The 26,488-nt window shown below is 40.1% G+C and overlaps 1 protein-coding gene and 1 long non-coding RNA gene across 3 annotated transcripts in view; one reads left to right on the forward strand and one right to left on the reverse strand.

Moving 5' to 3' along the window:
- Positions 1 to 16,221, forward strand: part of LOC142139138 (arylsulfatase D-like) — a 46,348-nt gene extending 30,127 nt beyond the window's left edge. For both annotated transcript variants that reach the window (XM_075196479.1, XM_075196480.1), the window contains 4 exons: positions 1,315 to 1,449; positions 2,977 to 3,139; positions 10,950 to 11,071; positions 13,141 to 16,221. In XM_075196479.1, coding sequence (XP_075052580.1) covers positions 1,315 to 1,449; positions 2,977 to 3,139; positions 10,950 to 11,071; positions 13,141 to 13,511 — 791 coding nt within the window. In that variant the 3' untranslated portion in view covers positions 13,512 to 16,221. The remainder of the gene's footprint in view (positions 1 to 1,314; positions 1,450 to 2,976; positions 3,140 to 10,949; positions 11,072 to 13,140) is intronic.
- LOC142139139 (uncharacterized) lies at positions 168 to 11,327 on the reverse strand. Its single transcript, XR_012688168.1, has 3 exons — positions 10,704 to 11,327; positions 10,407 to 10,555; positions 168 to 643 (listed from the first exon to the last, which is right to left on the reverse strand). It is a non-coding gene; the product is annotated as an uncharacterized LOC142139139 (long non-coding RNA).
- Positions 16,222 to 26,488: the final 10,267 nt, after the last annotated feature.

Raw genomic sequence — 26,488 nt, forward strand, 5'->3', positions numbered from 1 at the left:
CATGTGTAAGTTCAGTATAGTAAGGGCATGCAGACGCAAATACCCCATGAACCTTAGATATACTTATATGTGTCCATAAATTAGCCTTTTAGGATGCATATCACTGCAGGCCCCATAGTTATGGTGTCACTTTTCACGTTGATGATGATGACACTGTTATGTTCGTCTAGTTGCTATTCAATGAAAATTGTCCACTTCGAATAGTGTGGTTCCAACTCACAATGCAATTTAATAGCAAAAAGTAACAGAGTAACAATTCAATAAAAAAAGTACAGCCGCCCTGGATCCAGCATACAGTCATTCAATCCTGAAGTCTGTGGTCAAGAAGACTGTCTGTTGGTCTCAGAGCTCCTGCTTATATACAGTTGGTGTTACATTGAAAACAGTAGATATCATTTGGCATGTTTCCATAGGTTCAGGCTTCAGGACAGTCCAGTATAATGCAGCTCATAGGTCAGTTCAAACGATGCCCTGCAGGGGTGGGGGTCAGCTCTCCAACAGATGCATACTAATCTTCCCGCCAAAAGCTAGTTCAAGCTGGTCTATTTACATTACGCTCACAATACCATTCTGATCATTAATTCTCTATCATCCATAACTCGCATAAGCAAGGTGCAATCTCTTAGCCGATTGAAACGGATATCTGAGGATAAATAGGGGATTAGAATGATAGCAAACATATGTTTCCTGTATCGTGAACCTTAGATCTCAATAAAGTGCTTTTAACATTATTATATTTAATTATAAACTCTATTACATTTGGTTATAAGTGACTATGTGTTGGAACTATTTTAAGGTGAACTATTTACAAGTGAATGTGTGAGTGTAAGTTTATGTGTGCGTTATTTATCGTGCAATTGCGTCATAACACGTGGCGTACTGATTGCAATTGCACGGTTAATTCCATATTAATCCATTTGATTTAGTTCATCCAATTATTTGACTTCGACAACACATTTATAGAATTGATTTAAAGTAATAACTTAAGTTACATGCGACTCAAAATACAGCTGCAGAAACTGATGTGTGCAAATGTGTTTTTGTGTCTACGCAAAAGCCGCAATATTACATTACACTCTGCATGAGATCCAAGGTGCTCACCCACTGTCAGAGCTTTTCAGTTGCTAAGGTACAAACATGGCATTGGCATGGGTAAAATGCTCTTTTTGTATACAGCAGTGGGTATATATTATTTGTGTGCCCGTTATGTACATGGATTGCAGATAGCTATAACCATTTGTTATACAGTATGGGTGATACAACTGCACTAAGCATTCAGTTGCTCTTTTGATTAATAAATATGTTCTCTTGCAGGTTCAGTAGTTGATGCTATAGATATCGCCAAATTAAAAAACAACACATTGATCTATTTTGCCTCAGACCATGGTGGGCATTTAGAGGTCAGAGATGGAAAATTCCAAATTGGGGGATGGAATGGAATTTACAAAGGTGAGTATTTGTGCAATATTTCTGTGAAGTCATTTTTGCATATGAATGTATGGATTTTTACAATTTTTACAAATAAGGATTATAGATACCATGTGTTAAAAGCGAAGCCCATCTTCAGAATATTCTAATGTCCATGCAGCTTTATATATTTTTGCTGCCCTTACATATGACAACATATATGTTATGTAGACACAAGTTAATCCAATGTACAGACCTGAGCTTAGCAGTTGTAAAGGAAAACAAAGATAATCAAATTTGTGTAGACAGTAGAATTCTTGGAAGGTGGACTTCCTGTTTACATAAGCCAAAGTAAGGCAGAAATGTACAGAAGAAGCATACTGAGACAACCGGTAAACAACTAATATAAGGTTTTGCAAAGTCCATTCAGCTTGGTCAGTCCAGCCAAACATCTTTAGGTATGGAGGCCTACATGTATGGGAAATTGGCTATACAAAGTGAACCAGGTCAGAGGTTAGTCCAGGACAGAATGCTGAATGGGCACCACTGTGGCTTAGTGGTTTACACTTCTGCCTCACATCTGGGGTTTTGAGTTCAATTCTCGACCAAGGACTTATCTGTGTAGAGTTTGTATGCTCGCCCCATGTTTGCGTTGGATTCCTCTGGGTGCTCCAGTTTCCTCGCACACTCCAAAACCATACCAGTAGGTTAATTTACTGCTATCAAAAGTGACTCTAGTCTATATGTCTGTCTGCTCGTGTGTTAAGGAATTTAGACTGTAAGCTCCAATGGCAAGGACTGATGTGAGTGACATATACTCTCTGTACAGTGCTGCGGAATTGGTGGTGCTATATAACTAAATAGATGATGATGGTATTGTCCAATAACTAAACAGGCTGTTCGTGTTCAGTTTTCTCTGTGGGAGAGGAAATTGAGCTATTGCTGGAAATCAACTTTGAGACCCAGAGAGAGTGGCTAGGCAGTGACTGAGCTCTTCTATCAGTTCAGCAAAGAGATGGAGCTGGTCCACAGAGGTTGAGGTTGATGGAGTACCATGCATACATAGGAAAGACAGTTCTGCCTTGTCCTGGCCCTGCAAGAATTTGATTTGTTGCAATTGGTTATAGCATTTTTTTTGCATAGATACTTGGGTGCCAGTTTTCATAAATGACCCATATGGGGGTTATGGAACTGACATGTCATCTAGTAAAACAAATTTCTCTCTGAATTTAAGCACGACAAAGGCACAAATAATTTCTGCATTAGTTATTTCTGTTTTGTATAAGACAGATACACAAGTTATTGTTCTATAAAGTAAGATGGGCAGGTACAGTTTACGGTGTTGGTAGTACAGTTAATACCCTTTGTACTGGTGGATTGCACACTCTATGGTCTCAAGTATGTTTGTGCCCAGTTCCTACAATAATGCAATTGACTTTAAAAGTCAGCAACAAGTTGAATTAGCAAATCACATGCTTCATTAATAAAAAAATCATAAAATGTTATCAAGTAATTCTATTCCTATTGTATTTATTTTTGTTATTCATTCATGTGATACAAAATTCACAGGTGGAAAAGGCATGGCTGGTTGGGAAGGTGGTATTCGTGTCCCAGGGATATTCAGGTGGCCTGGTGTCATTCCTTCTGACACAGAAACTGATGAACCCACGAGTCTTATGGACATTTTCTCAACCGTGGTCCATTTAGGTGATGGGGAATTACCAAAAGACAGGTGTGTTCTTAATAATACAAAACTGCCTGTTTACGCTTCATTTACTCAAAATCTTACTAAAATGTCTGTCTCAGCACCTATATAAGGTAACTTGTGATGAACCTATATATAAGGTAACTTGTGGTAACTTCTTATATGACTTGATATATATTTGGATATCTGCTTTCAAGACATTTGTTTAACAAGACACTTGTTTGCAAATATGGAGTTAATTGCTTATGTGGACAATGTTTTGCAATGTTGTCACACTGAGGAGGTTATTTACAATTCACACACAATTTCACCACATAGCTTTTTATTTTGCACAAGTGTTGTCCACCAAGTGCAGTTCAAGGTATGCGCCTACTTAACAGTCATAGGAGACATCCTCACAAAATGATATGCACCTGGGTTTGCAAGTTGCGCACAGTAAAAACTGTAAACCACATTGCAAACTACAACCTACTACCACTTTAAAAACACCCACTTCTTTGTTTTTATTTTTTTATTATTTAACACTGGCGTCCATCTCTTCAGGGCTATCAGGAACTCCTGCATTGATGTAAAGTTTAGAATTTAGTTTATCTAATAGCTATAAAACCTTGGTGTATAAAACCAATAAACCACAATAATTTTGGGCTACAAGCTCCACTTAAGTAATAAATAGAGGGCAGCCGTTGCGCACAGAGCACCGGCACCAATGAGAACTAAATATGGTGGCAGCGAGTTTTCCTCCTGCCCCAAACCATTTTCTAACGTAAATCCTCACTCCATTGTAACAAGGAAAAACTCCCAGATTGAAATTGCCACTACCTGGGCACTGAAGAGGAACAAAAGAGTAAAGCCTGCAAAACTGCCGGTCACAAACCAGTGAAGCTCCCGCCAGTCCTCTGCAGGCTCTACCACGTACAGAAACCCTGGACACATAAAGTATAAGCCTCACCTTGAACATCAAGAGAGAAAGGTGTCTAGATCCCCTGTAACTGCACTTAGATCACCAGTGCATAAAGTAACCAGGGAGAAGACATGTACAGAGTGGCACACTCCACACTCTCTTTGAGACACATCTACCAGCCATTAGTCCTCACGTTAGGCTAAATGATCTAGGGTATTAATATATTTAAAATCCAAGAACCTGCAGGCTAGTGGAATTCCAACCCCCTTTCCCCCCACACAGCACCATCTACTGTCTACAAGCTCCATCAACAACAAAAGAGTGTTAGATTAGCACCCTGGTCTCACGCTTATGATGTATATCCAGCTGTGCTAAAAATTTGATGTTTTAGGCTTAAGGAGAATATCCCCATGACCCACCTCCCTTTTCATATTTTTGTGCTGTTCATCTGCATAGACAACACTAATAACACATTACTGCCATTGTGTGACAACAGGCAAAAAGGGGAGGCTTTATTTATTTAAACTAGAAATACTACCTTACTTTTTCCAAAGTGTCTGGACATATTAGAAATAAACCAATATATGTCTGTCAATTAGACATAATACAGGAACTCACTGGCAAGTTCATCCTATGTATATAATACAAACCACAGCTCTCATCAACATAATGCAATACTATGACTCTCAATGTAAACTAAATGTGTTTAGCAAAATGATGGCACACTCCTTTCATAAGGCGAGATGCTTAACTTATTTTACTACAGCAACTCAAAATGGAAAAGCTCCTGAATAAGTCCCACACGAGAACAGCTACATCTCTCACAACCAAAGGACACACAAAGCCACTACATCATTCTATTTCAACTCCCTCTTCAGAAAAGATGTAAGTCATCCAAAACACCCAACAAATCAAAATGAAACCCATGGAAATCACTGCTGTCCAGGGACCACTGCTGGATGAGGAACGTGCAGACGTCAAGGAATCTTTAGACATGGCATTAACCCAGCTAAACAAGCAAATGCAGCATATTGATTAAGCAGAACAATGAATCCTAACAGTGGAAGAGGATCTTTAATCCGCCAAACTATAGAAGCTTTGTCCAAGCTAATCAACACACTGACAAGGTTGATGACTTGGAAAACTGTAGCCAAAGAGTCACAGGAATTCCAGAGTTACTCAAGGAAGGGTCCTAAAATCACCTCTCTCCTCACTACCTGGCTACCGCAAAAATTAGGCATGGATATAAAAAATGGTCCTCTTGTCATCGAAAGGGTCTACAGGATTGGCCCAGGTAGGCATAAAGACACAAATTTTCTAAGACCGGTAATATTGAGGATTATGAATTGCGTGGACTAGATCTCTATACAAAAACTCCAGACCTAAGCTACAGAGGAGACAAACTACTCATGTTCCAAGACTTGCCCATCGGGTCACCAGCAAATGCTGTGAATTTAATCCCATCTGTAGACAATTTTAAAAAAAAAAGTTGAAGTATTCATTATTGTAACCAGAGCCGGATTTAGACCTCATGGGGCCCTAGGCAAGATATTGGTTTGGGCCCCCCCACCTTCATACACACTGTGGCCCCTTACACACACATAATACACACACAGAGGCCCCTCACACACACATAATACACACACAGTGGCCCCTCACACACACACAGTGGCCCCTCACACACACATAATACACACACACACACACAGTGGCCCCTCACACACACATAATACACACACACACACACAGTGGCCACATGCAGGGGAGGGCTGGCAGTCTTTAGCCTGGGGGGCAAGCACATAGCACTGGCCCATAAGTAGCGGCCCATCCTTAAAGGGTGGTTTTTGGTACAATATATATTTAGCTATATAAAAAGAGACTATTTTAGTGTTGCTTAATCCGTATATATATTTTTATGCCCAGGCCCAGAGCTGGATTAAGGATCTTGGGGGCCTGGGCACTTTAGACAGGTTAACCCCCTATGATGTAACATGGTTATCATTTTAGACACATATACAGGCAATACTGTGTGCACTACTCTTAGGTACACACAGTTCTGCCTTCACAAGCAGTACACGGTGAAGCTGGACATACCTCCCAACTCTCCTAAGTGAAACAGTCACCCAAATTCGGGACTGTCCCACCAGATTCAGGACAGTTGGCAGACTGTCCTGCTCTCTCCTACCTGTTCTTGTCACGGTCACAACTTGTGGCTGCTGGTTACTTTAGCTCATTTGCTGGTTGTCTGGATCCTGGAATATTGGAGGCCCTATTTGGAAAAAAATGGGTACATGAAATTTAGAAAACTCCAATTAGTTCCAGTGTTAAATCAATAGCACCCACATTTTATAAGTAGGCCTCCCTCCAGCCACAACATTAAAATAATATTCACATTTGCTAAATAGATCTCTTTCCCTCCGACCAATCCTGACATTAGATAGCACACACATTTAATATATAAACCTATTTCCCTCCCTCCAAACAGACCCAGCAATAATTTAAATAGCAATTACATTTAACAAATATTACCATTTCCCACAACGTTCACAGGCATTAAAAATATATAATCACATTTAATAAATAGACCTCATTTTCCACAAACAGCCCCACAATCAATAAATAGCTTCCAAACCACCCCAGCATTAAATTAAAGGTCTAATTACCCCATTATAAATTCATAGGCCTCACTATTAAATTAAATTGTCCCACCATCACCCCACAAATAAAATAGCACCCAATAATTAGTCCCCACCTGCACTCCACAATTAATTTAATAGCCTACCTCCCACATTGTATTAAGAACCTCCCCACACACACTAACTACATTCATTTACTGCCGCCCCAGCCCCCCCCCCCACACACACACACACAATATATTGGCCCCTCACTCACACAATATACTGGCCCCTCACTCACACAATATATTGGCCCCTCACTCACACAATATATTGGCCCCTCACTCACACAATATACTCGTCCCTCACTCACACAATATATTAGCCCCTCACTCACACAATATATTGGCCCCATACTAATATATATATATAAACACACAATGTGCGGACACTGACACACACAATATGCGGACACTGACACACACAATATGCGGACACTGACACACACAATATGCAAACACTGACACACACAATATGCGGACACTGACACACACAATATTACCACCCCTCCCAAACTTACCTGTTTGCATCCAGGAGCTGAGCACTCTTCCCTCTCTTCACACATGGGACGGCACCTGTCATGTGGTGCACGTCCCATGTGACACAGAGAAGGGAGGGAGGAGACCAGCCACCACACTAGCCCCTCCCCTGACTCACGGCACCCCCCCCCCTCCCCCTCCCCTACTCCCCCCCCGAGTTGAAGGGGGGGGTGCCGCGAGTCGGGGAAGGGGCCACATTTTTATTTATTTTTATTTTATTTTTTTATATTTTCTGTTGTCCCCCCCTTCTGGGCCCCCTGAGAGGCGCTAGGCCCTAGGCAGGTGCCTAGGTTGCATAGCGGTAAATCCGGCACTGATTGTAACCAGCATAATTGAAAACAAAAGAAGATGGCAAGACAACCATAATTGAGGATCCCAAATAAAGTCAAAAACAGATAAATTGCCTAAAGACATCTTAGCCATAACCTCCTGCTTTTATTAATACAGTGCAATATTCAAGGGATTTGTCACTGCCAAAATGATCTATGAGTATAATAACAAGTAATAAGTTCAAGAGTTCTAGTTATATTTTCACTTTTTCACAGTTTGCTCACTACTACACAAGACTCATGCTTCAACTGGAACACCCTACACTGCTAGCTGGGAAAGAGTGGAGCCCTTCACAGCTAACCAAACCCAAAATAAAAGTTATATAATTCACTAACTAATCACCTGACAAACCATTCATAGAATGGAGTAATCATATTATCGAATGTAATCTCATGGAACGATGAAACCACCCTATCAAATGAACAAAGTCTCCTCGCATCTCAAGACTTAACCTACACATCATATTTTGCAGGAAACTCATTTGGCAGTTCAAGATAAAACCACCTTAAGAGACTCCTGAGTAGGGGAATGCATTGCTGCCTTATACTCTACTAAAACGAATTGCAGTTGCCTTTTTGGTAAATCACTCACATATACCTTTGACACCAAACCTAATCTGAAGGGACATATGTTATGTTAGATGTGACCATTGATTAACTAAATATATGCTTGTAAACATTTATGCCCCTAACTATCCTCATCATTGGAGGTGATTTCAACACAGTCAGCAATCCATCCATGGACAGATCACGTACCTAGTCCTAGTTGACCCCTGACAACTGCACAATCCACTATAAAAAGATTACTCACACCTCAGTAAAACTCATTCCCATTTAGACTATTTTCTAAAACCCCAAAACTTATTCAAAAAGTAGAGAGGGGCCTTATTAAAGTCATTTTCATCTTGCATTATGGCCCATACTTATATTTTTTGACATTAAATGTGCCCAAACAATATATTAGGCATTTGAGGCTCCCCAGCAATCTTCATGAATCTGAAACTTTTGACAGTTTTAACAATCAAGCTAGCACAACTTTTTTGAACTTAGAACATATTAATAACACAAGAAAGGAAAAACTACACAGGTGCATTAGATCCAATATAGTGTGTTGTATAAATATATACACTCACTGATTACCAAAAAGTGGTATAGCCAATCCACAATGAAAAATACATAAGCGAAATAACAAGAAAGGTATGTCACAAAACTAAGTACTAAATATAAAATATAGATTTATCATGAAACACCAATGTATAAAAAAATTGTTTTAGTACGTTCCCACGGTTGTTTACATACGATTTCATTAAAACATATAAAAGTATATACATAAAGAAATATGAGTAAAAACCAAACTAAATAATAATGCAGATATAAACTATTTAAAAAATATTTAAAACAAATACTATACTAAAAAAAATATATATAGATTTCTCAACGCACGAACAATGAAAATCCACTAATATTAAATTAATTTAAGAGCTTGAAGACTGCGTTTGACTCAGAAGTGACAACAAAAGCCATTTCAATGCAGGACTTGTATAAATCAAAACTGACAAAAAATGGACATAATCGCTCAGTTAACAGAGGAGATCTCCGCACTGGTTAATATATAGCCACAGTCTCAAGCAATTAGCGATCCACAATCCAGATGATAATAACAACGTTCCACAGTAATACGAGAAAGTCAGAGATATAACAGTTGAAGCGCTATTTTTAAAAAGCAAATGTTGCTGTTTTCAAGATCAAATCCTAGCAGTATAAGTAACAGAACAGTTGATTGTAATGAGGTTTTATAAGTGTCCTGATGTGTTTCTCTGGCTTGTTGCCAGTTTAATCACATGGATTTCAAATTCTATAATACTGCCTTTCAATTCAGATTTGACACCTTTTGGGATCCTCTCACAAACCTATAACATACACTGAATCAGAAAATGTAACAGAAGACAAATTCACCTTTTTATCCCTAGACAACTTTGTATTATACTCAAGCCAATCATTATTTGAAAACAGTCTTTCAGACACTTAACCAACAAGATTAAATCAACACATTAAATATACACATCCTGAATGTCCCTTATTCCACCTCAAAGTTATGCCAAAATTAAACTACAAATTGGAAAAACCATCTATGGCATCCAAAAATGGATTACGCACTTTCCCAATTTAACAACAGGTCCTCTTAATGCCTTTCATCTTACACTAAAAATCTTAAAAGCAAGTACATATCAGAACATGACATATAAGGTTTTACATCAGTCTTACTTTTCACCAAAAATAAGGTGCGTAATTGTCTTCTCCTAAGGTGACTCCTGTTCAAAATGTGGGAACGTCTTTAATTGCTTTTGGCAATGCCAACCCATTCAACTCTTCTGGGAAGAACTAGTAAGATCTGGTGGTACTATCATCATCGCCTATTTATCTAGAGCCACTAATTCTGGAAAGAGAACTTGCTCACATCAGTCCCTACCCCATTGGAGCTTACAGTCTAAATTTGCTAACATACACACACAGACAGAGAGAGAGAGAGAGAGAGAGAGACAGACAGAGAGAGAGACTAGGGTCAATGTGCTAGCAGCCATATGTCAATATATAAGAAGACATATAAATCATGTATCTCAAATAATCTCAAATATTTTATAAGGGCATTAAAAAATTTGGGTTTGGTCCAAAGATCAGCAACACATCTCTTATAAATCAGTCCCATGAAAAGAAATAGAGCTGATAAAATGCAAGTCTTGGTATCTATTGCAGTGGCCACAGAATTTGTACCCTGGTTACCACGGAGGGGGTTCCATCAACATCACCAGTTCTGTATAGTTAGTATTTCAAATCCCACTGTAGACATACCTTCATGACTCCTGTACCCAATGCTGTCGTTCACCTTTGTTTAGTCTTTTGTTTAGCCTAGGTCCAGAGTGCACACCACTCAACTTCTGGACACTTCAGGAACACATATGAAATGCACAGAACCCAGGTGCAACCTCCTGAACCATAAACTATAGAATTAAAGAGCAGTCAATATAGGTACATGTCAATATATGGCATCACAAAGCAAATAACAGGCAGCATGCCTTAATCTGTAACAATATGTCACATGCCAGAGCACTATATAGTGGCACAAGGTATGATCTAGCAGAATATTACCTGTTCTAGGAAGCATATCCTGATTGTGGTCATCCAGATGTCATTATTTGGCAACCTCATTGTTGCTTGCATTCTTTCTTCTATATATTACAGTGGTCATCGTTAGGATGTGTAACCAATTCTTATGGCACTTTTTTCCTTTTTAATATTGCTTCCTTCTAAACTAAGAAGAATGTGATTTGTATATTAATATAAATAAAATATTTCAATTTACACTTATTTTTACATTTGTTTTCATTAAATTAGAATAATTGATGGCCACAACCTAATGCCTCTGCTTACAAAGAAAACATCTTCCTCAGGACATGAGTTTCTTTTTCACTACTGTGGAAATCATTTACATGCAGTGCGCTGGCACCAAAAGGAAAGTAAGTAAATGGTTTCAATTTTACAAAGAAGATTCAATAAAATGGTTAAATGTTTGTTAAAAGCAGAAATGAGCTTCTAAAATAAGGTGTTTATACCTCTCCTGGAGTTACAGTGTAAGAGACAATCTATGTTTACACTACTACAATGTTTGCTAAATCAATCTCCATATTCTGTTTCCAATAGAATTAAAAAGACACAGGATAGGCATGACATAAATTAAAATATAGTAATTAGAAAGTAAGCATTTCATGAACAAATGCTGCATATGGTATACATTTAATTTCTTATTGAAATGGATGATGCTAAATTGAGGTAACCAATCTACTTTTAAAGGAACATTAACCCCGTTTTTTTCCTTGTTCTAATATTGTTAGGAAATGAATGTACAATAATCATCCTCATCACAGGTTTTCTTAGCTTTTATAAAGTCTGTACTTTATAAACTTACTATACTTACAGACCTTGCCAGAGCCGTAACTTAGAATTCTAGCGCCTGGGGCGAGAAAGACAAATGCCGTCCCCCTAGCCCTCAATTTTAACCAATTTAACCTAAAATATTCCTAAATTGCACCCCCCCCTTCAGCGTTGCGAACTGGGCGGTCGCCCCTGTCGTACAGCCCTAGTTACGGCCCTGGACCTTGCCATTGTTCTTGTCTTTGTTCTATTGTCCCATTATCCTCTTAAAATCCACTATACTTTGAGCATACAGTTCTCCCTCATGTTTTTCAAATTGTATAGGTTTCTGGTAAAGAGATCATTGCCCTTGGTGCATTAATGTCATCACGGCTGTCCATAGTATTCTGTGTGTGCAAAAGGTGTTTAACTGATATAGCTAGTAATCACATCCCTTTATTGGTCTAAGCAAAGGCTATACAAAATATTTCTTTATGAAGAAAGCCTTACACGTTCAACACAGAAATAGGTTTTGATTTTAATGGCGTTCCAAATTATAAATAAAGGATAATCTTGGTCTAATATTAGCTAACTCATCTATATTGCACTACAAATCATTTACTACAATTAGTCATAGATTAGAAGGCCACTTGAAGCATGATATGGGTCACACTTACATTGTTAAAACCTGGTTTTCATAAAGCCACGCCTTCCCATATAAAATATGCTGGTTGGTTCCCCATTGATGTATAGAATAACTTCCAATTACCAGCAACTCCAGGGTATCTATGAGCAGCATGTACACTCTCCTGTCAATGAAGCTCATATAAATATATAATCTCACAAAATGAAATCTAGTTTTTGTATAAGTGTATAATTGCAGCTAGCCTACATTCAGCAAGAAATGCCCAATTTGTCCAATTAGATTTGTACCCCAGCAGATGCTGATCTTAAGACCCTAATGTATGTACTTCCCTGGTAGATTTTAGCCAAACACAGAACCATAATATCACAAAACACTCCAGGCCCATATACTTGCAACTTAATAAATGACCATTATTTCCAGGACAAAGTTTTTTTGTAACTCACACTAAGAATAATTTTCCATTTTTAGTCCACTAAAGTCAATTTATCTCAACATATATATATGGCAATCTTTTGGTAATGTATATGAACAAATATATATTTATTTTAGGAGCATTAAAGTGAACCTAGCACCTACACAGAGTGGAGGATTCTATTTTGTGAGATGGACCATTATGAAGCCTATCGATTTGCTAGAAACCTGTGATTTTACTGAATCATGCCAGACTAATATTCATGATTAACTGGTTTCTAATGAATTAATGGTCGATATTATCATGAATATTATTTCAGCACACAAACTGGCTGTCCCGACTATATGCAGTTTAAAGGATTTTTTATGTGGAAACCCTGTAATAGCTTTTTATGTCTATCTCCAAGACAGGATACTCCCTATTTCAAATAGGGAACTATCCTATTTTTGGTTATATGTTAACTAAGGTAAATTTTTTCCACCTTCAATATGATAACCTTTATCCTAACAATTGTAATGTCATTAATCCAGGGAAAATAATTACTTGTAAATGCACTTAACTTACAACTGTCAATATTCTCAGAATAACCTACTGTATTTTCACCTTTGTTTTCCTAGGTGGCGCTATTTGGAAAGCTCACTACGTGACTCCAGTCTTTCACCCAGAAGGTTCAGTGGGCTGCTATGATATAATAATATGTGCTTGTGAAGGAGAGCATGTTGTACACCATAAAACTCCACTGTTATTTGAACTATCAACTGATCCTTCAGAATCCAACCCTCTTCAGCCTCATGTTGACCCACGTTATAAGGCAGTACTAAGCAGAATAGAAATTGCAGCTGCAGAACATCAGAAGACCATCAGCGTGGTGCCCCAACAGATGTCTTCATTGAATAATCTCTGGAAGCCATGGCTGCAGCCATGTTGTGGTACATTTCCTTTCTGCTGGTGTGATAAAGAAGACAACAATGGAACACACATCATCTGATATTATGTTCTGGAGATCCTGAGTTGCAGTTGACTGAATTTACTTGTACTAAAGGTTCAATTGGTTAGGCAAACAGGAAGGGAGACTTAGGCAGCCATTCCTGGTTCCACTTAATCTCTTAAGAACCAGGTTAAGGATGTACCAGGTTGTAGGTACTTCAAGCTCACAGTTTAAAAGGTCTTTTTTGGACCAAAAACACAAGAGGTGACTCAGATTTTTCACAAGAAGGGCTAAAAAGTCATCTGGGTTTTTTAGGGGTTTTGTAAAAATTTAGTGACTTAATAGACTCAATTATTGAATCTTTTGTTATGGGGCATTTAGCAACTTACTCTGTATGGTTAGTGAGACAAAGGTAGTCAAACCAAGTGCACGTATTTGCTTGCACAGGAGAATGTTTGAAAGAAACCCTGCATCAATTGAGGAATCATCTGATATATCAATGTAACAGAAGGCTGTTGCAATTGATATGCAAGGAATATTTTTTTCCATGTGTGCAAGTGTAGCTGCCAGGGCCGCTCAGTCAGACCGCTATTAGGGCCGGGGGGTAGGCCCCCGGATGCAATATTCCACATTTGTACCCGCGGCCGCATGTGATGACATCAGATGCGGCCGCGTCAGCGCACAGGCGGCCGCATCACATGACAGGGGATGCGGCCGCGTCATTGATGACGCGGCCGTATCCCGTGTCATGTGATGCGGCCGTCTGTGTGCCCCCAGGCTTCCCTCTCCCAGCCCTCGCCTGGTAGCTGCATACAATGTTGTTGTTTTTTTTTGCTTTTTGGACTGGGTTTCACAGCTGCAAAGTTTCTTTACCAGTAAGCATACATTGTATCCACTCCACTTGTGGACCATTATGGGTCTCATTGAGTGTAAACTGTTCTTCCAACACATTAGATATCTCTGAGGCTCCTTAAAGAGATGACAGCATAGAGACCATGAGTTTCCAAATAAAATAGGGGGATGTACTGTATGTGGATCCTTCACGTACATTTTCAAATAGCATGATCCAGCCAAGCGCAGAGAGAAAACATGGACACTAGCAATTTAGTGCATAATTAAAAGCTTCTGTAAAAATAGTTAATTCTTGAATTGATGTCACGAGGAGCTAAATAGAAAGAAAAGACTCTTTCTGTTGGATTAAATTGACGTCAAGCATCTGTTAAGCAGAAGGACCAGAAGAGCCAATAGAGCACTCTCGTAGTAATTGATTCCTTGACTTATGCTGCATAATCAAAATTGAAGGCATTAGCTAAAATTGGAGCATTAATCAACTAAGGCTAGGTACACATTACAGAAATGTCAGACCAATATGTTATCTACAATGATAGTAGTACAGAAATGGAAGTTGCTCAATCAATTTATAGGCTCATAGCAGGTGCTTGAAAGGGTGGGGTTATCCTGAAAGGAACAAACACAGAGAAAAATCCCCCAACACACTGCTGTAGTCAGCAAAGGAGCTGCCATTTTTACTTGTACATGAAAAAGCAAAAGTCTCAGTTGCACACATTTGCAAATGCCACTCCACGGCGCTTTAGTTAATAGGGTGGTCCTAACTCTAGACAATGAGAGTCCCATATATTTGGGCCATATATATATGTGTTTTTAAATTGAGAGCTAACTTACCAAGAGGTACCCCAGAAGCCTCCAAATGGCAATACAGTTCCAGCACTCCCCCTCAGCTACTGACACCAACATGCCTCTCAAACAAGCAATACAGCAGTGGAAGTTGTTCAATCAATTTATACTACAATGATAGTACCAACAACTGAAGTTCTGCTCAGTCTGCCGATTCATGCGTACACACTATACACTTTTTAAGTGATTTTTGCACAATTTAGCACCCGGGCTGTGAATTTTTTCGTTCGTAAAATTCTATGTCCCCTATATCTCTAACCTACACTCCATTCACACTCCCTGCGCTCGGCCAATGACCATCACCTCTCCTCCACTCTAACCACCTCATCCCACTCCAGAATCCAAGATTTCTCCCGTGCTGCCCCCCTTCACTGGAACAACCTCCCTCACTCCATACGCATGTCCCCTAACCTGTGCTCCTTCAAACGGGCCACTTAAAACTCACCTGTTCCTTAAAGCCTACCAGCCATCCACCTAACCCTTTTTTATCTCCTCCGCTCGTTATGTCCTCTCTCTTTCCGGCCCCTCTCTTCACTCCTCCCTTGCTATATCCTCTTTACTGACTCCCTTCTGTGCCTGATGTCTGTTTACCCTCCCTTAGAATGTAAGCTCTTTTGAGCAGGGCCCTTTTCCCTCCTGTCTCTATACCTGTTCTTCTGCTCCATCTTTACTGCAATAGCCATGCCTGAAGTTTTTGAAGTCTTGGTATTATTTGTTTATTGTTCAGTACTGTTTCACTCTGTATAGTCTACTGTTTGTACGGTGTACAGCACTGTGGAAATCTTGTGGCACCTATCAAATAAAGGATAATAATAATAATAATGTCTTCTTTCTAGCTAGGTCTTTTTCCTCATGACCTTCTCATAAAGGCCCTTTTGTGGAATGCATTGGAAATTATTGACCCATGTGTATCATATTCTATTGCAGCTACTGACTTCTGTAGTTCACTCAGTGTCAAAGTTGTGTTTGCATTAACCTGTATGAAGGGCACATCTTGTCCATGTATAGGGGTTTAGCCTGATCTACAGTTTGACTGTAGTATACTTCTATTTCGGTACAATGGAATGAACTTTGAGGAATGTTCGGTGCTTTTCAATGTGTCCTTCCCCAGATTTCTTCCGCTGTAAAAAAAATACATTTAAAATTGAAGATGAAAGAGCATTATTAGTAAATCAGAGATATGATTTTATTCTTTACCATGCTGTGGTCCCCACAAAAGAAGGGACGCATATATTTACAAAAGAACAAGTGATCTATTCATTTCTCACATTAATATAGTAAAATGAACAAATTGTCTGACTTGAAGTAATGTATCTTTGCAATTACAGAAAACTTGAATATTTTTTAAACGTATGTATTTATTTTTATTTGGCATAGTCATCAACACGTTGTGGATAAGTGCTAAAACTTCCTACTTCAACCTATTTTCTAAGCCGGTTGTGGTAAATTTTCAGAAATCCCAATTTAACATTGGCCAAAGGCCAATTTCATATGATGATTGTTATATTTTCTGTATATTGCATAAGTACTAGAGATGCTCACCGACCCCCATGTTTTGGTTTTGGTTTTGAATCTGGATTACTGTCGTGTTTTGGTTTTGGTTTTGCCAAACCGCCATTGCATGTTTTGTTTTTTTTTTGTTTTTTTTTGCTATTTTGTTTACAAATCAATGTTTTTGGGCATAAAATAACCAAATTTAGTGCTCCACCTGTTTCTAGGATAAGTAATGTAATTGTAAAGCTAATAAATTATCAAAAAAAACAGTTTAATTCCTGGTAGGCCTTCATTAATTCTACACACAAACCAAATTGTCTTACTCTCCATCTATGCATATTGGCAATGCAGCCATCGTCTTTGGATGTATATTACACCCTACACTTATTTTGCATGTTAATACTCATATTGGATGGAGTTATGGGCTAGGTCACACATGTTTTTTAAAAATCCTTCAAACCAGCCCAGATGTTAAACTGTTCTGGTCTGCCCTCTGCTTCTTCCCTGCTTCTTTTTTGAAAATTACTATTTATTTACACTTCTTCTTCACTCCAACACATTCCTAAACGGTTGCTGTGATAAAATAAATGTGTACTGTTCCTATATACATTTTCTATCTCCTACTGCACAGTTCTTAACAGCTACATACACAGGATATTACTGGGGCAGTCACATTTAAAATTAGTTAAAATTTCTCTCTCACAGCAGTGTTCAATCACCCCTCCTCTGTTGGGGGTATTATCACTCACCCTTCCTCTGCGGTGGGTAGTATCTGTCACTCTTCTTGTGCGGAGGTAATATCTCTCAACCCCTGTTTGATGCCTCTCCATTCTTTCCTCCTGTCACTTTCTGAGGTAATTTATCCCTGAAATCTGTCCCATAACACTTGTATTATGTCAGTGATGTTGTACTTTGGCCCTAGTGGCAGCAGGTGATGGACCAGCTCCACAGATTATAAGGGGTGTCCCAGGACATCCTCCCCACTGTCCTGGGTCCCTATCTGTCCTTTTCCACACAGGTTCTGATCCACTGATACTATCATCATCATCATGTTACTTATATATAGAGATGCTCACTGACCCCCGTGTTTTCGTTTTAGATCTGGATTACCATCATGTTTTGGTTTTGCCAAACTGCTATTTCATGTTTAGGTTTTGGTTTTGTTCAAAAATCAATATTTTTGGTCATAAAAGAACCAAATTTAGTACTCCACCTGTTTCTTAGATAAGTAATGTAGTTGTAAAGCTAATAAATTATCCAAAAAACAGTTTAATTCCTGGTAGGCCTTCATTAGTTCTACACACAAACCAGATTGTCTTCCTCTCCATCTATGCATATTGGCAATGCAGCCATCGTCTTTGGATGTATATTACACCCTACACTTATAGTTAAATATGTAAATAAATGGACAAAGCCAGTTTGGTTTCTGTCTCTCCAGGCCCCCCTCCACTTGTATAAAATACCAAACAATTCAGCCGTTATAGACTGTACAATATTAATTGAAATGGAGAAAGCCAGTTTGGTTTCTGTCTCTCTAGGCCCCACTCCACTTGTATAAAATAGCAAAACATTCAGCCATTATAGACTGTACAATATTAAGAGAAATGGACAAAGCCAGTTTGGGGTCACTCTGTCTATGAAACCCTACCCTTAAGGAGAAATTTCCCAAACAGCAGCCTTTCAAGACGGTAAGTCATATGGAAGTGCCCCAAGTCCCTTTCGTCTTTGGGGGTAGATTGCACCCTACACTTAAATAGAAAATTTTAAAAAGATGTTATCGTCATCATCTTCAGCTTCGTCCTCACCCTCATCAGTGTGTACGTCATCATCACAGACTATCAATTCATCGCCGCTTGAACCCGCCATTAGAGAACAGTCAGTGCTTGGATGTCTTGGATGGTGAGGGCCTTCCTCGTGGAAGATGTAGTTCATTTTTATAAACATAATTTTCGCCACATTTTTGGGAAGTAACCTTCTATGGCGATTACTGACTAAGTTCCCTGCTGTGCTGAACACTCGTTCAGAGTGCACACTGGAGGGTGGGCAGCGTATTGCAAAGCAAGTTTGTACATGGGTTTCCAAATTGCCTGCTTTTCTTCCCAGTAAGGAAAGGGACTGTCTGACATTTCCATATCAATTACCTCTTGAAAATAATCCTCCACCATCCTTTGCATGTTTATACTTGTATTGGATGGAGTTATGGACAAGGTCACAAATTTTTTTTGAAAAGTCCTTCAAACCAGCCCAGATTTTAAACTGTTCTGGTCTGCCCTCTGCATCTTCCCTGCTTCTTTTTTGAAAATTACATTTTTTTACGAGCAGCAGCTGCTTGAGAAACTGAAGGAGGACACGTCATCATGCCAAGGCCCAGTTCAGCGGACAACTTGCTGAGCAATAACTCCTTGCAAAAGTTCACATCTCGTTCATTTTGAAGCAAAGACTCAATGTAGGTCTTAAACCTTGGATCAAGCACAGTGGCCAAAACGTACTGATCCGAGTTCAAGATCTTAATAACTCGAGGATCATTGTGAAGCGAATTAAGTACTTGATCGACAAGGCCAACATACTTTGCGGAATTGCTTGCTTTCATCTCCTCCTTCAGTTTATCAAGCTGCATTTCCAATAGTCTAATTAAAGGAATGACTTGGTTCAAACTAGCAGAATCTGCACTCACCTCACACGTCACAACTTCAAATGGTTTCAGCACCTTGCACAGCACTGAAAGGATTCCCCACTGTGCAAGAGTGAAATACATGCCCCCTCCTTTCCCAATGTCATGGCTTGTGCAATATACTTGGATGGCTTTGCGCTGTTCCTCCATCCTCTGAAGCATGTACAGCGTGGAATTCCACCGAGTTACCACCTCTTGCTTAAGTTGGTGGCAGGGCAAGTTAAACTGCTCTTGGAGCTGCTGCAATCTCCTACATGCTGTGGCCGAATGCCTGAAATGGTCTTACGGGCCACCGAAAACATCTCCTGCACCTCACGGTTATTTCGTAGGAAGCTCTGCACCAAAAAGTTGATGGTGTGAGCAAAACAGGGAATGTGATGGAAATCACCCAGCTGTAATGCTCGCACTATATTGTTGGCGTTATCAGAAATGACATATCCTGAGGAGAGTCCAAGTGGTATAAGCCATGTATCAATCACATCTCTCAGTTTACGTAACAAATTGTCAGCTGTATGCCTGTTAGTGAAGCCGGTGATACAAAGAGTGGCTTGCCTTTGACAAATGTTACGTAGTGGTGTACATGCTGCTGCTGTTTCTGCTGGTGAAGGTGAATGACCAACCCAGTGGGCTGTCACAGTCATATAGTCTTTGGTTTGCCCACGTCCACTTGTCCACATATCTGTGGTTAAGTGGAAAGTGGGCAGAATGGCATTTTTCAGCGCAATCTTTACATTTGTTCACACTTTTTGGTATAGTTGCGGAATAGCTTTACGGGAAAAATGGTGTCGCAATGGAATTCTGTAAGGCGGACACAAAACCTCAATTAACTGTGAAAAACCAGCTGCGTTAATTGTGGATATTGGACACAGATGTAACACTAACATGGCAGCCATGGCGTCAGGGATTCGCTTGGCGACTGGGTGACTGCTGTCTTATTTGCTTCCCCTAGCAAATGATTGTTTCACAGTTAATTGATGAATGTAGGACTGCTCTATTTCTTGGCCTTCCTCTGGGCTGACGATTCACCCCCAGCAGCAGCAGTGGGACTAACCCTTTCTTCAGAGGAATCAATAATAGTGCAGGAGTCATCCAGCCTTAATAAGTGGGATGCAGGGCTAACTCCGAGCTACTGAGGATATTGATGAGGATGGTGTGGTGGGTGTATTTTGTAGCCGTCGGGATGTCGGTGACCGGAGGATCCTAGCTGATGATGGAGTGCTTGTAATTTTTTTGGAAGAACTTTCAGCTTTTCCCAACACTTTGCCATGAACTCTCGTCAAATGGCGTAACATAGAAGAGGTTCCAAGATGGTTAAGGCCCCTCCCTCGACTGACTGTGGCTTGACATACACTACAAATGGCTATACAATTGTTGTCTGGATTGTGGTGGATTTTTTTGTTTTATGGCCAGGCATAACAATGGCCTTTTTCTTGTCACGTGCCAGAACTGCTGCCACTGGTGCAGGACTTACACAAACAACCTCATCCTCATCAACATCCTCATTAGTGCCCTCATTGCCTACACAAATCTCCCCCACATCCTCTTCTATTTCCAAAGTGGCATCCTTAATTTGTGTATCACCGGCTACACTCGGGCTGTTCAGGCACACATCAGCAGAACTGCTGAAAGGGCCCCTCTTTATGGGTACACTAACAGAATGCTCATGAATAGACATCCCACTGTTGGATGGACTCTCCACAGGGATTGGTGTCATTTTTTATTCAGAGCAAACATTATCCTCTAATGCCTTACTGTTATCTTGCAGCTCGGCTTTGACGCGTAACAGTAATTGTGCACTACTTGTAGGCAGGCCCGGCGCTCCCATTAGGCAAGGTTAGGCACTTGCCTAGGGCGCCAGGCTCTGGAGGGCGCCTGGAGGGCGCCACAGAATACTAAAAGACTTTAAAACTGTGCGGCGACCACTGACCATACCTGTCACGGCCGCCGCACAGCATTCAGATGAACGGGGAGGGGGGAAGAGGCTATTTTGTCACCACTGCCGCCTCTCTGCTCCGTCTCCTCCCCTCCACTGACTAGTGTCAGTGAGTGGAGGGGAGGAGACAGAGCAGAGAGGCGGCGGTGATGAGAAAAGGTAAGGAGAGGTAAGGAGGGAGGAGGGCGGCGATTTTTTAAAAATGCCTAGGGCGCCGTGGGCCCTAGCACCGGCCCTGCTTGTAGGCTCGGTAACATTTTTGGATCTGCCACTAATAGAGAAAGGCGAAGGCCTCATTCTCTCTTTGCCACTGCGTGTGTAGAATGGCATGTTGGCAATTTTTTTTTTACCGACAGTTAACTTTTCCTCAGTTAGACTTCTTTTTCGCTTCAACACGGTAAAAAAAAAAATTTGGGTGTTTTTTTGCCTGATTTCAAAAGACTGTGTAGTTTGACATCGCCTTTCCCAGATGACGTACTGGGAACAATACCATCAGGACTGGTGACAGAACCTGGTTGCTGATTCTGCTCATATGTGGACTGCTTTGAATCCATTATAATGAGGCCAAAGCACTTGTAGTGCTACAAATTGTTTTAGATACAGCTGCCAAATATGACTTTTGACAGCCAGAAAAATTACAGTAAAACACTGAGGAATATGGGACACCCCAAAAGCACTTGTAGTGCTAAAAATTGGTTTTTATACCGCTAACAAATATGACTTTTGACAGCCAGAAAAATTACAGTAAAACACTGAGGAATATGGGACACCCCAAAAGCACTTGTAGTGCTAAATATTTTTTTTTATACTGCTGACATATATAACTTTTGATAGCCAGAAAAATACTGCAAAAGAATGGGGAATAAGGGACATCCCAAAAGCACTTGTAGTGCGAAAAAAAATTTTTTATACTGCTGACAAATATGACTTTTGACAGCCAGAAAAATTACAGTAAAACACTGGGGAATATGGGACACCCTAAAAGCACTTGTAGTGCGAAAAAAAATTTTTTCTTCTGCTGACAAATAGGACTTTTGACAGCCAGAAAAATTAATGCAAAAGAATGGGGAACACCCCAAACGCACTTGGAGTGCTAAATATTTTTTTTATACTGCTGACAAATAGGACTTTTGACAGCCAGAAAAATACTGCAAAAGAATGGGGAATAAGGGACTTCCCAAAAGCACTTGGAGTGCCAGAAATTGAAAAAAATAAACCTCCTCTATCCTCCTCTTACTGCTGTAACAATTGGAATTAAGATCAGAATTGTACTGAATCAGTGCCGGACTGGCCATCTGGCACTTCTGGCAAATGCCAGAAGGGCCGATGGTCAGATGGGCCGGTTGCTAGCTGGCTGGCCCCATCGCTCAGCACACAGATTGTCATGCCGGAATTCGGCATGACAGTCTTTGCGCTGAGCGGTGGGGTCGGCACTACACTTACTTCCTGGTGGCCGCGCATCCCCTCCTCCTCCTCCCCTCTGCTCCTATGAATGGCTCTGGAGATGTGTCACATGGGACGTGCACCATGTGATAGGTGCCGTCCCATGTGTCAGGAGAGACTGTACACAGCGCTGCGGAGCGAACAAGGTAAGAGGGGGGGGGTAGTATGTGTGACAGGGGATCTATTTATTTGTGTGACAGGGGATCTATTTATTTGTGTGACAGGGGATCTATTTATTTGTGTGACAGGGGATCTATTTATTTATGTGACAGGGGATCTATTAATTTGTGTGACAGGGTATCTATTTATTTGTGTGACAGGGTATCTATTTATTTGTGTGACAGGGTATCTATTTATTTGTGTGACAGGGTATGATTATAGTGTAACAAAAAATAACACAGAATTTGCTGACAGGCGCCAATAAAAATGGGATCGACAAAGTTAAAAAATATATAAATCAAGCTCTGAATGACAATGAATGCAAATAACCCAAAAAATAAGTAACCCCCAAAAAAATATCCAAAGAATGACCTCTATGATTATAGTGTGTATGTGTGTAACAGTATAACTATAGTATGTGTGTGACAGGGTATGATTAGTGTGTGTGTGACGGTATGATTTTAGTGTGTATGTGTGTGACAGAATAACTATAGTATGTGTGTGACAGGGTATGATTATAGTGTGTATGTGTGTGACAGGGTATGATTATAGTGTGTATGTGTGTAACAGTATAACTATAGTATGTGTGTGAGGGCCAGCGTATGACCATAATGTGTGTGTATGTGTGTGAGGGCTGGTGTATGACAATAATGTGTGTATGGGTAGCTCTTAATATAATGTGGGAGGTACGCTGTTAATCTAATAGGGAATTGCAGGTGGGGGCTAATTATTAAATGCCATTCTATTTGTGGGGTGATGGTGGGGGCAATTTAATAGTGGGGGCTATCAATTTCAGATTGGGTGATTGGATTTTTAATTTAATGCTGGGGTGCTTTGGAGAGAGGGAAATAGTTTTATTTATTAAATGGGAATACTATTTAATGTCAGGACTAGTTGGAGGGAAATAGATGTATTTATCAAATGTGAATACTAGTATTTTAATGTTGTGGCTGCAGTGAGGCCTAATTTTAAAACATGGATGCTATATTGATTTAACACCAGGGCTAAATTTCATCTGCTCATTTTTTTCTCCAAATAGGGCATCCAACATTCCAGGATCCAGACAAGCAGCAACTGATCTAAAGACACCAGCAGCAACAAGTGGTGACCATGACAAGACAGGTAGGAGAGACCAGGACAGTCTACCAACTGTTCTGAATTTGGTGGGTGACTGTCCCACTTAGTCAGGATTTGGTCTGACTACAAGGACAGTTGGGAGATATGTCCTGCTTCACACTGTACTGCTTGCTAAGGCAGAACTGCATGCACCTAACAGTAGTGCACACAGTATCGCCTTTGTATTGTGAAAAATGTGTCTAATAGCCAAATTACATCATAGGAGCCCCCCTGACTTAAGTGCCCGGGCCCCCCGAGCCTTAATCCAGTTGGTCAGCAGGAGGATTTGTGCTCCGTCCCGGACAGGGCACAGCCTGCAGAGCAAGCCGAGGAGCTCTAAGTCTCACGAGATTTATTAATCTCATGAGACTAAGAGCTTCCCTGCTCACTCTACAGGAATGTCAGCAGCATCAGAAGCATAGATAAGTACAGTGGGCTGGGGGGGTCATAATGTATCTGGGGGGTGGCGTAACGTGGATGGGGAGGGTCTGATAAATGTAATGTTTTATTATAATGTATGTATCAACGCGCCATTTTGACCACGCCCCCAACATAATGTAGCAACGCCTTTGGCGGCACCGCCACTGCACTGCGGCACACATTTTTTTTCCTGCTAATCAACAGAGGTGGGCCTGTGTGCTTTAAATGCCAGGGCTGATTTTTAGTCCCAGTCCGGCCCTGTACTGAATAGAAACAATAATGTGTCCTATTACTGCTCTGTCCCTGCGTTGATATAGTCTGTGACCTAACCCTGCTCTCTCCCTCTGTTAAATGGCGATGGATTGCTGTGGAGGCTGGTATTTATGCTTTTCAAATCTCGCGAGAACCGAGCTCAGAAATACGAATACATCACGATGACGTTTTGCCTCAATTTCGATTCCGAATGGGCTAAATTCGGATGAATTCGGAACTCGGGGAACCGAGCCCGCCCATCTCTTTTTATATAGCGCCACCAGAGGAGGTGTTACACAGCTGACATCCAATAGACATTCTGTGTAGGGTCTCAGCTGTAGAGACAAGAAGCATTTAGCAGATATCAAACATACTTTGATTATTCTTTCAGGCTCAAAAGCCTGGCGGAACACACATGACGGAGGGGGGTGGGGGGCAGGCATGGCTATCAGGAAAACAGAAGAAGACCTAGGGAAGAAACCCTGAGTTCAACTAGTTTTTCACATTGTCTAAAAACTTTGGACTGGAGTTTACCTTTAACATGTTAAATCATTTTTTATTCAAACTTTATTGTAAACATGTACATAAATGAATGTGTTAGAACTGATATTTTCTTTAAATGATCCACTACTCCAATAGAACCAAAAACGTTATTACTTTTCACATCAGGGTATTGGATGATTTGTGACTTTTTGAAGTAGACCAGCATAGAAACTTTGGTATCTATTTAATCACATTCCTTTCATATATGGAATGGACCAACTTGAAGCTCTGCTAAACAAGAGTTTTACATTTCATAAGATTGCAAAGAAGTTTTCACTTAAGTACATTTGCTATAATCTGGATGTGTGAAACTAAAACAACAACGATAGCTGTAAAATACAGTGAGGGGCATATTCATTCTATTGAGACCCATTAATACTCACTTTCTAGAAATGCTGCATTGCCTTAGGGTTAGCAAACATCGTATTGCTCATTTACATGTATTGCATTTGTAATTTAGCTTATTGCATTACATTTCAACCCCCTTTTTTTTTTTTTTTTTTAAAAAAAAAAAACATGTTGCCCCGAAACACCAGTACCTTATGTCTATGCTAATCTATGACAAACTAGTGGTTTCAAATAATTTGTTGGCCATTTTCAGATGTTGTAGTATGTCTTATCTCCAGTTGTTGATCTTCATTTCATGTGACACAGAGAATACTGGTAACAAAATCATTGCATTTACAAGAAAATAGCTCAGAATATGAACTCATAAGAATGCCAGAATAATAGAATAATCAGTGTCAGGAATTTTTAATAGAGTAAAATAACAGGTATAAGGGGCAGTAGGGGATGGATATATGGGAGAGGAGGGAGGGTCGTTTAAGGCGAGAATCCTGTTGTATGAAAATACTCCCCTAAGGGGGCCTTATCCATAACGTATTGCAAATTGGATGGAAATTATTTGAGGTTATTTAAAGAAACCCAGGTTTTATTAAAGGAGGCAGAGGAAATTTTCAAAATAGAATTTGACTCTACAAATATTTTAATTCATGCAGTCAGCATTCACCATTGTAATTAATTTCTAACAGGTCTTTACCAAACCAGAATTACAAACCTACAATCTATTTAAAATACAGCAGTTAAGCTAATTGGACACAAAACTATTTTTCTACTGGTGCTTCAATCTGTCTCTAAATTGTTTGCATGAACTTTACCAAGTCCAATATAAAACACTTCCACCAACATCAGAGCCGGATTAACCTAATGGTCTTTCTGGGCTATAGTCCTGGGGCCTCGGGCAGCTGGGGGGCACTAACAAAGATTTTTGTGTAATACTGCTGCCGATCAGGTCAGGGATGGCCTCCCATT

This window comes from Mixophyes fleayi, chromosome 2 (assembly GCF_038048845.1).
Source record: "Mixophyes fleayi isolate aMixFle1 chromosome 2, aMixFle1.hap1, whole genome shotgun sequence".
Lineage (NCBI taxonomy): Eukaryota > Metazoa > Chordata > Amphibia > Anura > Limnodynastidae > Mixophyes > Mixophyes fleayi.